Here is a 12228-nt window from a genome sequence, read left to right as displayed (position 1 = left end):
TAGCACCAGGCTAGCTCGATCTGTAACGTTGTCAGTGAGCCATTCTTGTTGGTGGACATTGGGTGGCAAAATTCAAAGTTCATCTAGCACATTTTTAGGGGAGGTAATGGCCTGGTGATATTATTACTCGACTCTTAATCCAGAGACCCAGGTAATGTCCTGGGGACCAAGGTTCAAATCCCACCAAGGCAGATGATAGAATCTGAATTCAATAAAAGAAAATCTGGAATTGAGTCTAAGCAAGACCATGAATTTATTGCCAATTGTCAGGAAAAACCCATCTGGTTCACTAATGCCCTTTTAGGGAAGGAAATTGCAATCATTTCCAATGTGGTTGACTGTTAACTGGCATCTGTGCAATAAATTTTGGCCTAATCAATGACCTATAAATCTCACGAATGAATCATTAAAGAAGAAAAAACCCTTGCCATCCTCAGCGGCGCCTTCAGGTGTTGTTCAATATGGAGGAATACTGATGAATTTCCTGTGGGGGAGGCCATACGTGGCAGTTAGCATGTGGTTACCTTTCCTATATTTTACCTGAAGCTGTGAGAGTTCATGGGGTCTGGAATCAATGTTGAGGTCTCCAAGGGCAACTCCCTCTCAACTATACAACACTTTGTTCTTCTTGACATTTGGCTCCCTACTGGGTCTGTCCTGCTGGTAGGACATGTCCAGGCATAGTGCCTGGGAAATTGTCAGTAAGGTTTGATTTGATGAGTATGACTGCCAGGTTGTTGCTTGACTAGCCTGTGAAAAATTTTTCCCAATTTTGGTGCTAGCCCCCACATATTAATAATGAGGACTTTTGCAGGATTAACAGGGCATTTTCTGCTGTTGTATTTTCTTGTAGTTAGGCCAGTGCTAGGTGACCAGTTTAATTTCATTGTTGAGACTCCATAGTAATTGATACAACTGAGTAGCTTGCTAGGCCATTTCAGAAGGTAGCTGAGAGTCAATCATTTCTCTGCAGCTCTGGATTCACCTGTAAACTAGATTTTAGGTGAGGATGGCAGATCTCCTTTCTAGAAGGACACTAGTGATCTGGACAAGTTTTCTGACAATAGCCCCATTGTCATTGTAGGTTCTTTATTTGCAGATATTTTGCATTGAATACAAATTCTATTATCTGTTGTGGCAGGATTTGAACATGGGTCCCCAGAACATCATTATCTAAGTCTCTGTACTGATTGCCTAGTAGTAATACCATTAAGTCATTAAAGGAGGTGATGATGTAGTGGTATCACTGCAAGGCAATTAATCCTGAAACTCAAATAATGTTTTGGGGACCCAGGTTTGAATTCCCTGGGTTTTGAGGCAGGATGGGGTGAAGTGGAGTGGAATAGCTACATCCAAGGGGGCGTCTAACATATTCTACCTTCTTTGCTTTCATATTCCTTAGCCTCATCCAAACCGATTCAACATCCTCTGAAACAAAAAAAATCACCACTGCACTGATCTGATCTTTTATTAATAGAATGACCTCACCTCCTTTTCCTTTTTTCTTGCCCTTCTAACATGTCAAAAAGCTGTGAATACCTGGATTCTCAATGTGGTCACTTTGTAAGCAGTCTCTTTAATGGGTTTCATATAATCTTCAATTACTTCTATTTCTGCTATCTATTCATCAATCTCCTTTGGATTGCTGCGCACATTTAAATAAAGATGTTTTAATTCTGTCTTTTGACCATTGTCTCCATTTTGACCAGATTCCCTATTGTCGTCTTGTTATACTCTAGTTTCTTTAGTCATAGCAACACAGTCCTTTTTTTCATTATTTGTCCAAACTTGCCTCCATGCAAACTCTTTCCCCCACCGCACCCCACCCCGTTAAGTTTAAAGCCCTGTCAACAGCCCAAATCATATGATTTACCAAAACATCAGCCCAAGCATGGTTCAGTTGAAGGCTGTCCCAAAACCACAGTTCACCTTCCCTAAACCTGCAGTCAGTATCGATGAATCAAAACTCATTCATTTCTTCTGCATTAATCTGAGCCACACACTGCACTCTATTATTTACCATACATCAATTTGCTCATGACTCACGTGGTAAAACATAGATTATTACTTGGTTTTGGGATGCGGTAGGGGGAGGGGAGATTTTGAAGCTTGTGAAATCCACATTGGTACCATTGCGCTGCAGGATTCCCAAATGGAGTATGAGTTGCTGTTCCTACAACGTTCGGGTGGCATCGTTGTGGCACTGCAGGAGGCCCAGGATGGACATATTGTTGAAGGAATGGGAGGGGGAGTTGAAATGGTTCACAACTGGGAGGTGCAGTTGTTTATTGCGAACCAAGTGTAGGTGTTCAGCAAAGCGGTTCCCAAGCCTCCGCTTGGTTTCCGCAATGTAGAGGAGGCCACAACGGGTACAGTGGATGCAGTATACCACATTGGCAGATGTGCAAGTGAACATCTGCTTGATGTGGAAAGTCTTGGAGCCTAGGATTGGGGTGAGGGAGGTGGTGTGGGGGCAGGTGTAGCACTTCTTGTGGTTGCAGGGGAAGGTGCCGGGTGTGGTGGGGTTAGATGGGAATGTGGAGCGGACAAGGGAGTCACGGAGAGAGTGCTCCCTCTGGAAAGCAGACAAAGGTGGGGAGAGAAAAATGTCTTTGGTGGTGGGGTCAGATTGCAGATGGCGGAAGTGTCAGAGGATGATGCGTTGTATCCAGAGACTGGTCGGGTGGTATATGAGGACAAGGGGGAATTTTGTATTGGTGGTTATTGCGGGGATGGGGTGTGAGGGATGAGTTGCGGGAGACATGGTCAAGGATGTTCTCGACCACTGCGGGGGAGAAGTTGCGGTCCTTGGAAAAATGAGGACATCTGAGATGTATGGGAGTGGGATGCTTCATCCTGGGAGCAGATGCAGCAGAGGCAAAGGAATTGGGAATAGAGGATGGCATTTTTTGCAGGAAGGTGGGTGGGAGGAGGTGTATTCTAGGTAGCTGTGGGAGTCATTGGGCTTGAAATGCATGTCGGTTTCTAGGTGGTTGCCTGAGATGGAGACAGAGAGGTCCAGGAAGGTGAGGGAGGTTTTCGAGATAGTCCAGGTGAACTTAAGGTTGGGGTGGAAGGTGTTGAAATGTATGAACTGTTTGAGCTCCACATGGGAGCACGAGGCGGCGCTGATACAGTCATCAATGTAAGGGAGGAAGAGGTGGGGCTTTGGGCCAGTGTAGGTGCAGAAGAGGGATTGTTCCACATAACCTACAAAGAGTCAGGCATAGCTTGGGCCCATGCGGGTGGCCATGGCCACCCTCTTTGTCTGTAGGAAGTGGGAGGAATTGAAAGAGAAGTTGTTGAGAGCGAGGACGAGTTCAGCTAGATGGATGAAGGCGTCAGTGGAGGGGGGCTCTTCAGGCCTGCGGGACAGGAAGAAATGTATGGCCTTGTGGCCATCTGCATGGGGAGTGCAGGTATATAGGGGCTGGACATCCATAATAAAAAATGAGGTGTTGAGGACGGGGTAATTGGAAGTTCTGGAGGAGGTGGAGGGCGGGGTGGTGGCACGGGTGTAGGTAGGAAGTTCCTGGACCAAGGGTGAGAAAATGGAGTTCAGATAGGTGGAGATGAGTTCAGTGGGACAGGAGCAGGCAGAGACAATGGATCGACTAGGGAAGTCAGGTCTGTGGATTTTGGGAGGGAGGTAGAAGCAGGCTGTGTAGGTTTGGGGACCAATGAGGTTGGAGGCTGTGGGTGGGAGGTCACCTGAGGTGATGAGGTCATGGATGGTATTGGAGATGATGGTTTGGTGCTCAGGGGTGGGGTCATGATCCGTGGGCAGTAGGTGGTGGTGTCGGAGAGTTGGCGCCTGGCCTCAGCGATGTAGATGTCAGTGCGCCATATTACAATTGCGCCTCCCTTGTCCGCAGGTTTTATGGTGATGTTGGTATTGGAGTGGAGGGCTGCACGTTCTGTGGGTGAGAGGGTGGAGAGGTTGAGGTGATTGATGTCTCAACGGCAGTTGGAGATGAAGAGGCCGAGAGAGGGTAGGAGGTCTTGGAGTGGTGTCCAGCAGGAGGGCTTGTGTTGGAGGCAGGAGAAGGGGTCGTTGGAGGGAGGGTTAGGCTCCCGGTTAGAGAAGTAAGCGTGGAGGCGAATGCAGCAGAAAAACTGCTCTATGCCCTAACGTGACTGGTATTCATTGATGTGTAGGTGGAGGGGGACAAAGGTGAGCCACTTACTGAGAACTGACCATTCGTCCTCAGTCAGGGGGAGGTCTGGGGGGATGGTGGAGGCTCGACAGGCCTCCGTATTGCTGTCTCCTCTGGAGCTGCTGGCTGTGGGTGGAGTGATGTCTGCGTCGGCTGTGAGCAGGGTTGTGTCAGCAGTGGTGGGCGGAGTTGTGCCAGCCTAAGCAGTGGGTGGTGTTGCGTCAGGGCCTCGAAGCTCTCGGCTAAATAGAGCAGTATCTACCTACCTACCTACCTAGGAACAGGACCCTCTCCTCGCTTAATTTCCTCGATTCACTCACTTAGCAAATTCTGAGTTTGGGGCATCACGGAGGCTCAATGGTTAACACTGCTGCCTCAGTGCCAGGGACCCAAGTTCAAACCCACCCTTGGGTGACTCTGTGAAATTTGCACATTTTCACTGTGTCTGTGTGGGTTTCTGCCGGGTGCTCCGATTTCCTCCCACAGTCTAAGATGTGCCGGTTAGGTGGATTGGCAATGCTAAATTGCCCATAGTGTCCAGGGCTGTGAAGGCAAGGTGGGTTAGCCTTGGGAAATGCAGGGTTGCAGTGATAGGGCAGAGGTTTGAGTCTGGGTGGAATGCTTTTCGGAGGGTCGGTGTGGACTTGTCGGGCCAAGTAGCCTGTTTCCACACTATAGGGATTCTATAGGTAATCAGCCTTACAGTACATAGACAAACCTGCATCTTCATATGGACAACATCAGGTGACATCGTCAGCCTTTCACATTACCCTAGGGAATCCCTGCAGTGCAGGGTCTGTAATGCAGTAGACATGGACAGGAACATGGAAGCTTGTGTGCATCGCATTCCATCTCTGTTTCCAATCAATGACACAGAAGCCACCAGTTTCCAAGAGTTTGATTAGAAGCTGGGGTGATACCTCTAAACTGCCTTTTCACTCTTTTCCTAGTGCATTACAATTACCAGAGTGAGGTATGATTGGACCACACAAATGATCTAGTTCACATTCAGATTGAGGTCCAACATGCAGTACACCTGACTACATGGTCAAAGCAAAAGTTAATCTACAGTGCTTCGATCCTTCCTGAGATGGTGAAAGGATTGGTGTTGCAATCCAGAGAAGCCTCCACCAGCAGGTTAAGCTTCATACTTGAGGAACCGACCCCTTTCCATGAGAGCACCAAAGGACTAATTCAACCAATTAGCCTTCTGAGATTTGGAGGGAAGGAAAAGGATGTGAGAGAGAAATGTGATGTTGTTAGATTGTATCCAAATGCTCTGTCAAGCTCGATTACTCACTGGCCCGTCATAGTTGTAACTGTAATAGTTCAGTTCACCACTCTTTTCAGCAAAGTAGAAGCGGATCCAACTGTGGAACCCAGACACCTTTCCTCTCTTCACTTCACCTGTTTCCAGAACAATTTTGTGTGAATTAATTCTTAGATGACCGAGAGAAACAAATCCCGATAAACCAAGTCTAAGAGGTCACGAGGTGTAGAGCTAGATGAACACAGCAGGCCAAGCAGCATCAGAGGCAGGAGAAGGGAAGGCTGACGTTTTGGGCCTAGACCCTTCTTCAGAAAAAGGATTTAGGCCCAAAACATCAACATTCCTGCTCCTCTGATGCTGTTTGGCCGCTGTGATCCTCCAGCTCTACACCTTGTGATCTCAGATTCTCCAGCATCTACAGTTCCTACTATCTCTAAACCAAACTATAGCTGGTCAGCTCTGACTGAAGATCAGCAATGTAGAAGCTGGTGAGTGTAAAGCATAGCTCATAAAAGTTGATATAGTTCAGGCTGTAATGGTGCAATCATTAGAGAACGTCTCATATCTGATCTCATGAAATTAGAGTTTGAGTATGGAAGGAGGTCTTTTATTTTATCAAGTACCTATCTACTCTAGTTTAATTTTTCTAGCACTTGGCTGTTATGAAGGAAGGAAAGTTAGGATAAAGTAACTAGAGAGTGGCCTAAGACACTACCCTGAAAATTCTGTGGCAAAGCCCTAAGGATTCGGGCAATTTGTCTCCCACAACCACGACCGTCATCCTTTGTATCTCCAACCAGTGGAGGGTTCACTTTCCTCTGAGTTGGAAAGATTGTTTTATTATTTATCATTAGTCAGAAAATATATGAAAGCAGGCCATTAGGCCCAACAAGTCACACCAACCCTCTAAAAGAGCATCCCACCCAGATCCACACCTCACCCTATCCTTGTAACCCTGTAGTTTTAGGATGTCCAATCCATCTAACTTGCACATCTTTGGAACATGTGAGGAAACTGAAGCAAAACCACACAGTCACAGGGAGAATGCGCAAACTTTGTACAGTCAGCCAAGGCTTGAATTTAACCTGGGTTCCTGGTGCTGTGAGGCATTAGCACTAACCACTGGGCCATCCTCCAGAGTACAGTATCTACGTCTGGTTTATGACAGATATAAGTGTTCTTGAGGGGTGTAGAGAAGGTTTACCAGTATAGTTTCTGGGATGGGATATTTTACTTAGATGGTGAGGTTAGAGAAGGTAAGGTTATTCATTAAGCAAAGGAGATTGAGGGAATATTTGGTAGAGGTGTACAAAATGAAGACAAAGCAATAAAATACACAAGGGCAAATCATTGCCATTTGTTACTGGAAGAAGGGCTTTGGGAATAGTCTGTTGTTTTAGAGTAGAGAAGATTAAAATTAGACCTTTATAAGGTGTTCAAAATTAAGAACAATTTTGAATCTAGAAGTGAGAGAGTTGGTGAACGTATGATGGTGAACCTTGTGCTGAATGTGTGATGAAGAATCTGATGGAGAAAGTATACTGTGTGCGCGATTGGTAAAGATGCAACTTGTCAAACTCCATTTTGAGCTTTTGGGCTGTTACAGCTAATCTGTATATTCGAGGTGTGGTGTTGATTTTCAATGTCAGCTGTTGCAAATTCACTATTGGATGTGAGGAGTTTTCCCAGACTTTTCAAAACCATTGCATACCTGAAAACACATGTTCGAAGCCACTGGAATCAAGAACATTGTTGGCTCTAGAGTAGAGACCAAACCACATCATCTTCAGGTCCTCCTCAAATTCTTTGATGGAATTGTACATCTCTGTGAACAGAAATAAGATGTATGATATAAAAGATTTTCAATAGGTGTCGCACACAAGATTAGTGGGCAAGATAATGTCTCAAAGAATTAGGAATAATAATATCAGCAAGAATAAAGGACAGGTTAATGGATAGGAATCATAGAGACAGCAATATCTTCCATATGACGGAGTGTCACAAGGGTGAGTGTTGGGGCTTCATCTATTTACAATTTTATTATTTTAAATAAGAGACAGTGAGTAATGTCTCCAAGTTTGATGAAAATACAAACTAGGTGGGATGTAAAGTGTGTGGATAGCACAGAAAGGTCACAAAGAGATAAACTGGTTAAGCAAGAGTGCAATAAGACAGGATTACAGATGATGTGGAGAAGTGAAGTTATTTACTGAAGTTATAAGAATAAACAAGCTGAATTTCTTTTTCAAAGACAAGATATTCTAATTGCCTTTTTAAAAATTCTTATGGCTATGGACATGGTTGTAGTTCAATGTTGACCTTAACAATCTATTCTTCAGCTGCTGCTGATATAGTGTGAATGGCCGCCTGACACTAAGCATCGGTGATAAATATTAAAATATATCAGTTATATATCTCACAGTTTACATCACAAACTATGGAATTTGCAGAGACTAAGGTCTTCCAAGCTGCATCAGAACCAGATAAGGTGTCAGAGGTCAGGAGAATTGAAAATATTCCACTCTTGCTCAAAAGCGGAATTAACTTAGCAACTACAGGCCAATTGGTTTAACTTAATCAGTGGGAAAACGTTTAGACTAATGAGCTGCTCATTGAAACTCAATTTGAGTTCTGCCAGGGTCTGATTTGCACCACATTCTCAAACAAGCAGTCCCTCCACCACCAATGCTCAGTGGCAGTAGGGTATACTGTCTATAAGATGCACTGCAGAAATTCACCAAGGCTCCTTATGCAGCACCTTCCAAACCTATGACCTTTTTGATCTAGAACAACAAGGACAGACTTATGGGAATGCCACTACCTGCAAGTTCACCTCCAAGCAACTCACCATTCAGGCTTGGAAATATTTTGTCATTTCTTTAGTATAGTATATTGTACCAAAATCTTGGAATCCCTTCCGTAACAGCATCGTGGGTGTCCATACACTAAATGGACTGCATTGGTTCAAGAAGAAAGCTTCTCTTTGCTTTTTCTCAAAGGCACCTAGGGTTAGGGGATATATGCTTGTCCAGCCAGTAATGCCCCCATCCCATGTGAAAACAAAAAAAGAAATTATAGCTTTTAAACCACTGTCTAATTTGCTTGCAGATTTATGCTTCCATATCTTTCCCATTGCTTCATAGCCTATATGGTAGCAGTGTACAAAGAAATGGCTAATAAACTAAATTTCTATTTCATTTCTGCCTTCATAAAGGAGGACATGAATAATGCACTAGAAATGATGGGCACACAAGGTTCAGTGAGGAGGAGGATATGGAGCAAATTTATATTAGTAGAAAAGTGGTCTTGGAGAAATTAAGGGGGTTGAAGGCTAATAAATCCCCATAGACTTATAGTCTACACCCCAAAGTAGTTCAGGTACTGTTCTTAGAAGTAATGGATGCATTGATGGTCAACTTCCAATATTCTTTAGACTTTTGTGACAGTACTGTCTTTGTAGTGGCTGGGACCAGATTGATGGAGTTGTTAACATCAGTCAACCAAGAAAGCCTTGGCTGACCAAGATAACCAGATTAGAATCTTCTCAGTTGTGACTGACTCCGAGCTGGCTAGCCATAGCCAGTGTACTGTGCACAGGTAAATAAAGGGTGATGGGGCCTGGCCTCCCTGCAGTTACTTTAGTCTTTAAGTGAAATTTGTTCTGGGCTGTTTCTCTTGCAGAGCGGTGTAGCTATAGCAGTGTTGGAATTTCTGCTTCAGAAGCTGTGGGTAAACAAGTTTGAGCCCTCTGAGTGGTTTTAAAGATTAAACAAAAGAAGTATGAGTGGTGGAGTCAGCCTCACACAAACTCATGATCATAGATTTGCTTGCAGTAGAGGTTTGGAGTTGTCTGTTGAAGTTGACATATACCCCCACTTCCCTCCCCCCTCTCTCTCTTCCCTCCCCCGCCGTTAGATTGTGTTTTTTTTGAAGTGTTCCTTTCCTCTGGACTGGAAGGGAGAAAGCATGTGCGGAAATTCTGTTTTCTGCATTTGTGTTTACCGGGGTATGTTTATGGGATGCTGCTATATTGGTACAGGTGATTGATTAATGATTAAATGATATTGTTAGGTATTTTAATGCAGTTAGTAATGCCAATTCTTTTTTGAGTTGTATTTTAATTGTGCTGTAAGAATAAGATGTGTTTTGCTTAAAGCCTAGTGGCTGACCAATCAAATCATATCTGGAATGTAGTATCATATACTTGCTTTCTTTTTAAAAAAAGTTTGGGTCTAGGCTATCCCCTTGCTATATTTTTAGGGGGCGTAGCCCAGTCCATAACACCCTGGAACAATTTCTACAGATTGGAGAGCAATTACTGTAGCCTCACTATTTAAAACGGGAGGCAGAGTGTAAACAGGAAATATAGACCAGTGAGGCTGCATCGGTAGTAGGCAACATGCTAGAGTCTATTACCAAGAATTTTTATAGCAGAGCACTTAGAAACTGAGGTAGAATCAGACACAATCTTCATGGAGATGAGAAATCATATGTGCTGAATCTATTGGAATTTTTCAAGGATGTAACTTGTACAGTTTATTAGGGTGAGCCATTATTTGGACCTGCAGAAAGCTTTTAACAAAATTCCAAGTAAATGAATAAAATGTAAAATTAAAGTGCATGGAACCAGGGCAATGTATTGAGATGGATAGAAAATGGTTAGCAGGCAAAGAGTAGGAATAGGGCGGCACGATGGCTCAGTAGTTAACACTGCAGCCTCCCAGCACCAGGGACCTGGGTTCGATTCCAGTCTCGGGTAACTGTCTGTGCAGAGTTTGCACGTTCTCCCCATGTCTGCGTGGGTTTCCTCCCACAGTCCAAAGATGTGCAGGCTAGGTGGATCAGCCATGCTAAATTCCCTATAGTGTTCAGGGGTGTGTGGGTTATAGGGGGACGGATCTGGGTGGGATGCTCCAAGGGGCAGTGTGGACTTGCTAGGCCAAAGGGCCTGTTTCCACACTGTGTAGGGAATTTTTTTAAAAAAAATCTAAATGAGTCTTTGGCAAGCAGTGACTACTCGGTACCACAGGAATCAAAATGAGGACTCCAGCTATTCTCAATGCAGGTTAAAGACTTAGATGAGGGAACTAAATCAAATACCTCAAAATTTGCAGATGACACATGGCTGGAGGAAGATGCAAAGATGTTGAGCGGGAAATGAGCAAATGGGCGAATGTATGGAAGATGCAATATAATGTGGATAAATGTGAGGTTATCCACTTTGGTAGCAAAAGTAGGAGGAAGATTATTATTTGAATGGCTATAAATTGAGAAAGGACAATATTCGACTCTTCTTGGGTGTCTTTGTGTACCAATTGCTATAAGTGAGTGTGCAAATGCATCAGGCAGTAAAGAAGGCAAATTCTGTTTTGTAGCCGCCTTAGCAAGAGGAGTCAGAGTCACACAGCACAGAAACAGATCCTTCAGTCCAATTAGTCCACACCATATTCCAAAACTAAGCTAGTCCCACCTGCCTGCACTTGGCAGGCGGCATCAAGGGCTACAAGGAGAGTGCAGGGAAGTGGAATTGAAATGCCTATCAGCCATGATTTAAATGGTGGAGTGGACTTGATGGGCCGAATGGCCTTACTTCCACTCCTATGTCTTATGGCCCATATTCCTCCAAACCTTTCATATTTATGCATCTGTCCAAATGTCTTTTAAACTTTGTAACTGTACCTGCATTCACCATTTTCCTCTAGCAGTTCATTCCATACACTAACCATTTTGTATCTTTAAAAAAAAAAGTTGCTCCTCATATCCTTTGTAAATCTTTGTCCTCGCACCTTAAAAATATGCCCCCTAGTTTTGAACTCCCCCACCTTAGGGAAAAGACCTTTGCTATTCAACCTACCTGTGACCTTTGTGATTTTATAAAACCTCTATAAAGGTCACCCCTCAACCTCCCTATGTTCCAGTGAAAAAGGCCCCAGTCTATCCAACCTCTCCTGTAACTCAAACTCTCCATTCCTAGCAACATGCTGATTTTTTGTTTCTGATCCCTCTCCAGTTTAATAGTATATTTCCTATAGCCGAATGATCAGAACTGCACACAGTATTCCAGAAGAGGCCTCACTAACATCCTTATAATCTCAACATGACCTCTCAATTCCCAAACTCAAAAAATCTGAGCAATGAAGACAAGCATGCTAAATGCCTTCTTAACCACCCTGTGGATCTGTGATGCAAATTTCAGAGAATTATGAACCTGAAACCCTAGGTCTCTGTTCTACAACACTACCCAGGGCTCGACTGTTAATTATACAAGTCCTGCCCATGTTTCTTTTATCAAAATGCAATGCTTCATAATGATCCAGATTGAACTCCACCTGCCATTCCTCAGCTCATTGACCCAACTAATCAAGATGTCTTTGTAATCCTAGATAACGTTCTTCACTGTCGACTACACTACCAATTTTGATGTCATCTGCAAACTTACTAACCATGCCTCCTATATTCTCAAACAAAACACTTATAAAAATGACAAACAAAAGTGGATGCAGTACTGATCCTTGAGGAGCTCCACTGGTCATAAGTTCCAGTCCGAAAAACAAACCTCCACCAATTGGTAAGCTTATTCTGAATTCTGACTACTTTAAATTTCATATGTAATACTGTGGGGTTCTCCAGAACTTAGCAATTTACTATGGAATAAGCAAATTGCCATAGATAAGTCTCCTTACATTTCAATACTAGAAGTAGGCTGTAGGTAATTTTCATCATGTTAACTGATAAAGATTATAGTACACAAAGACAATGTCAGGAACACAGGTAAAAATGAATCTTAAAATTATTTCAGTA

The 12228-nt window shown here is 43.7% G+C and overlaps 2 protein-coding genes across 3 annotated transcripts in view; one reads left to right on the top strand and one right to left on the bottom strand.

Annotated features, from left to right (window-relative positions):
• tespa1 (thymocyte expressed, positive selection associated 1) overlaps positions 1–12228 on the top strand; it is a 197482-nt gene that overhangs the window by 22263 nt on the left and 162991 nt on the right. Inside the window, exon 1 of one of the 2 annotated variants that reach the window (XM_059638923.1) lies at positions 11959–11995. The exons of the other annotated variant lie outside the window; for it this stretch is intronic. The gene's annotated coding sequence lies outside the window, so the exon portion shown is untranslated. Of the gene's footprint in view, positions 1–11958; positions 11996–12228 lie in introns of those variants that run through there. 2 annotated transcript variants of the gene reach the window in all.
• The window catches only part of endou (endonuclease, polyU-specific), an 87113-nt gene that overhangs the window by 7531 nt on the left and 67354 nt on the right, over positions 1–12228 (bottom strand). Inside the window, exons 5-6 of the mRNA XM_059638926.1 lie at positions 7139–7252; positions 5458–5564 (exon numbers count right to left, since the gene is read on the bottom strand). Of these exons, the coding sequence (XP_059494909.1) occupies positions 5458–5564; positions 7139–7252 (221 nt within the window). The remainder of the gene's footprint in view (positions 1–5457; positions 5565–7138; positions 7253–12228) is intronic.

Source organism: Stegostoma tigrinum, chromosome 32, assembly GCF_030684315.1.
Source record: "Stegostoma tigrinum isolate sSteTig4 chromosome 32, sSteTig4.hap1, whole genome shotgun sequence".
Taxonomy (NCBI): Eukaryota; Metazoa; Chordata; class Chondrichthyes; order Orectolobiformes; family Stegostomatidae; genus Stegostoma; species Stegostoma tigrinum.
Note: the sequence above shows the minus strand (reverse complement) of the source record. Positions and strands in the feature narration are given on the sequence as shown.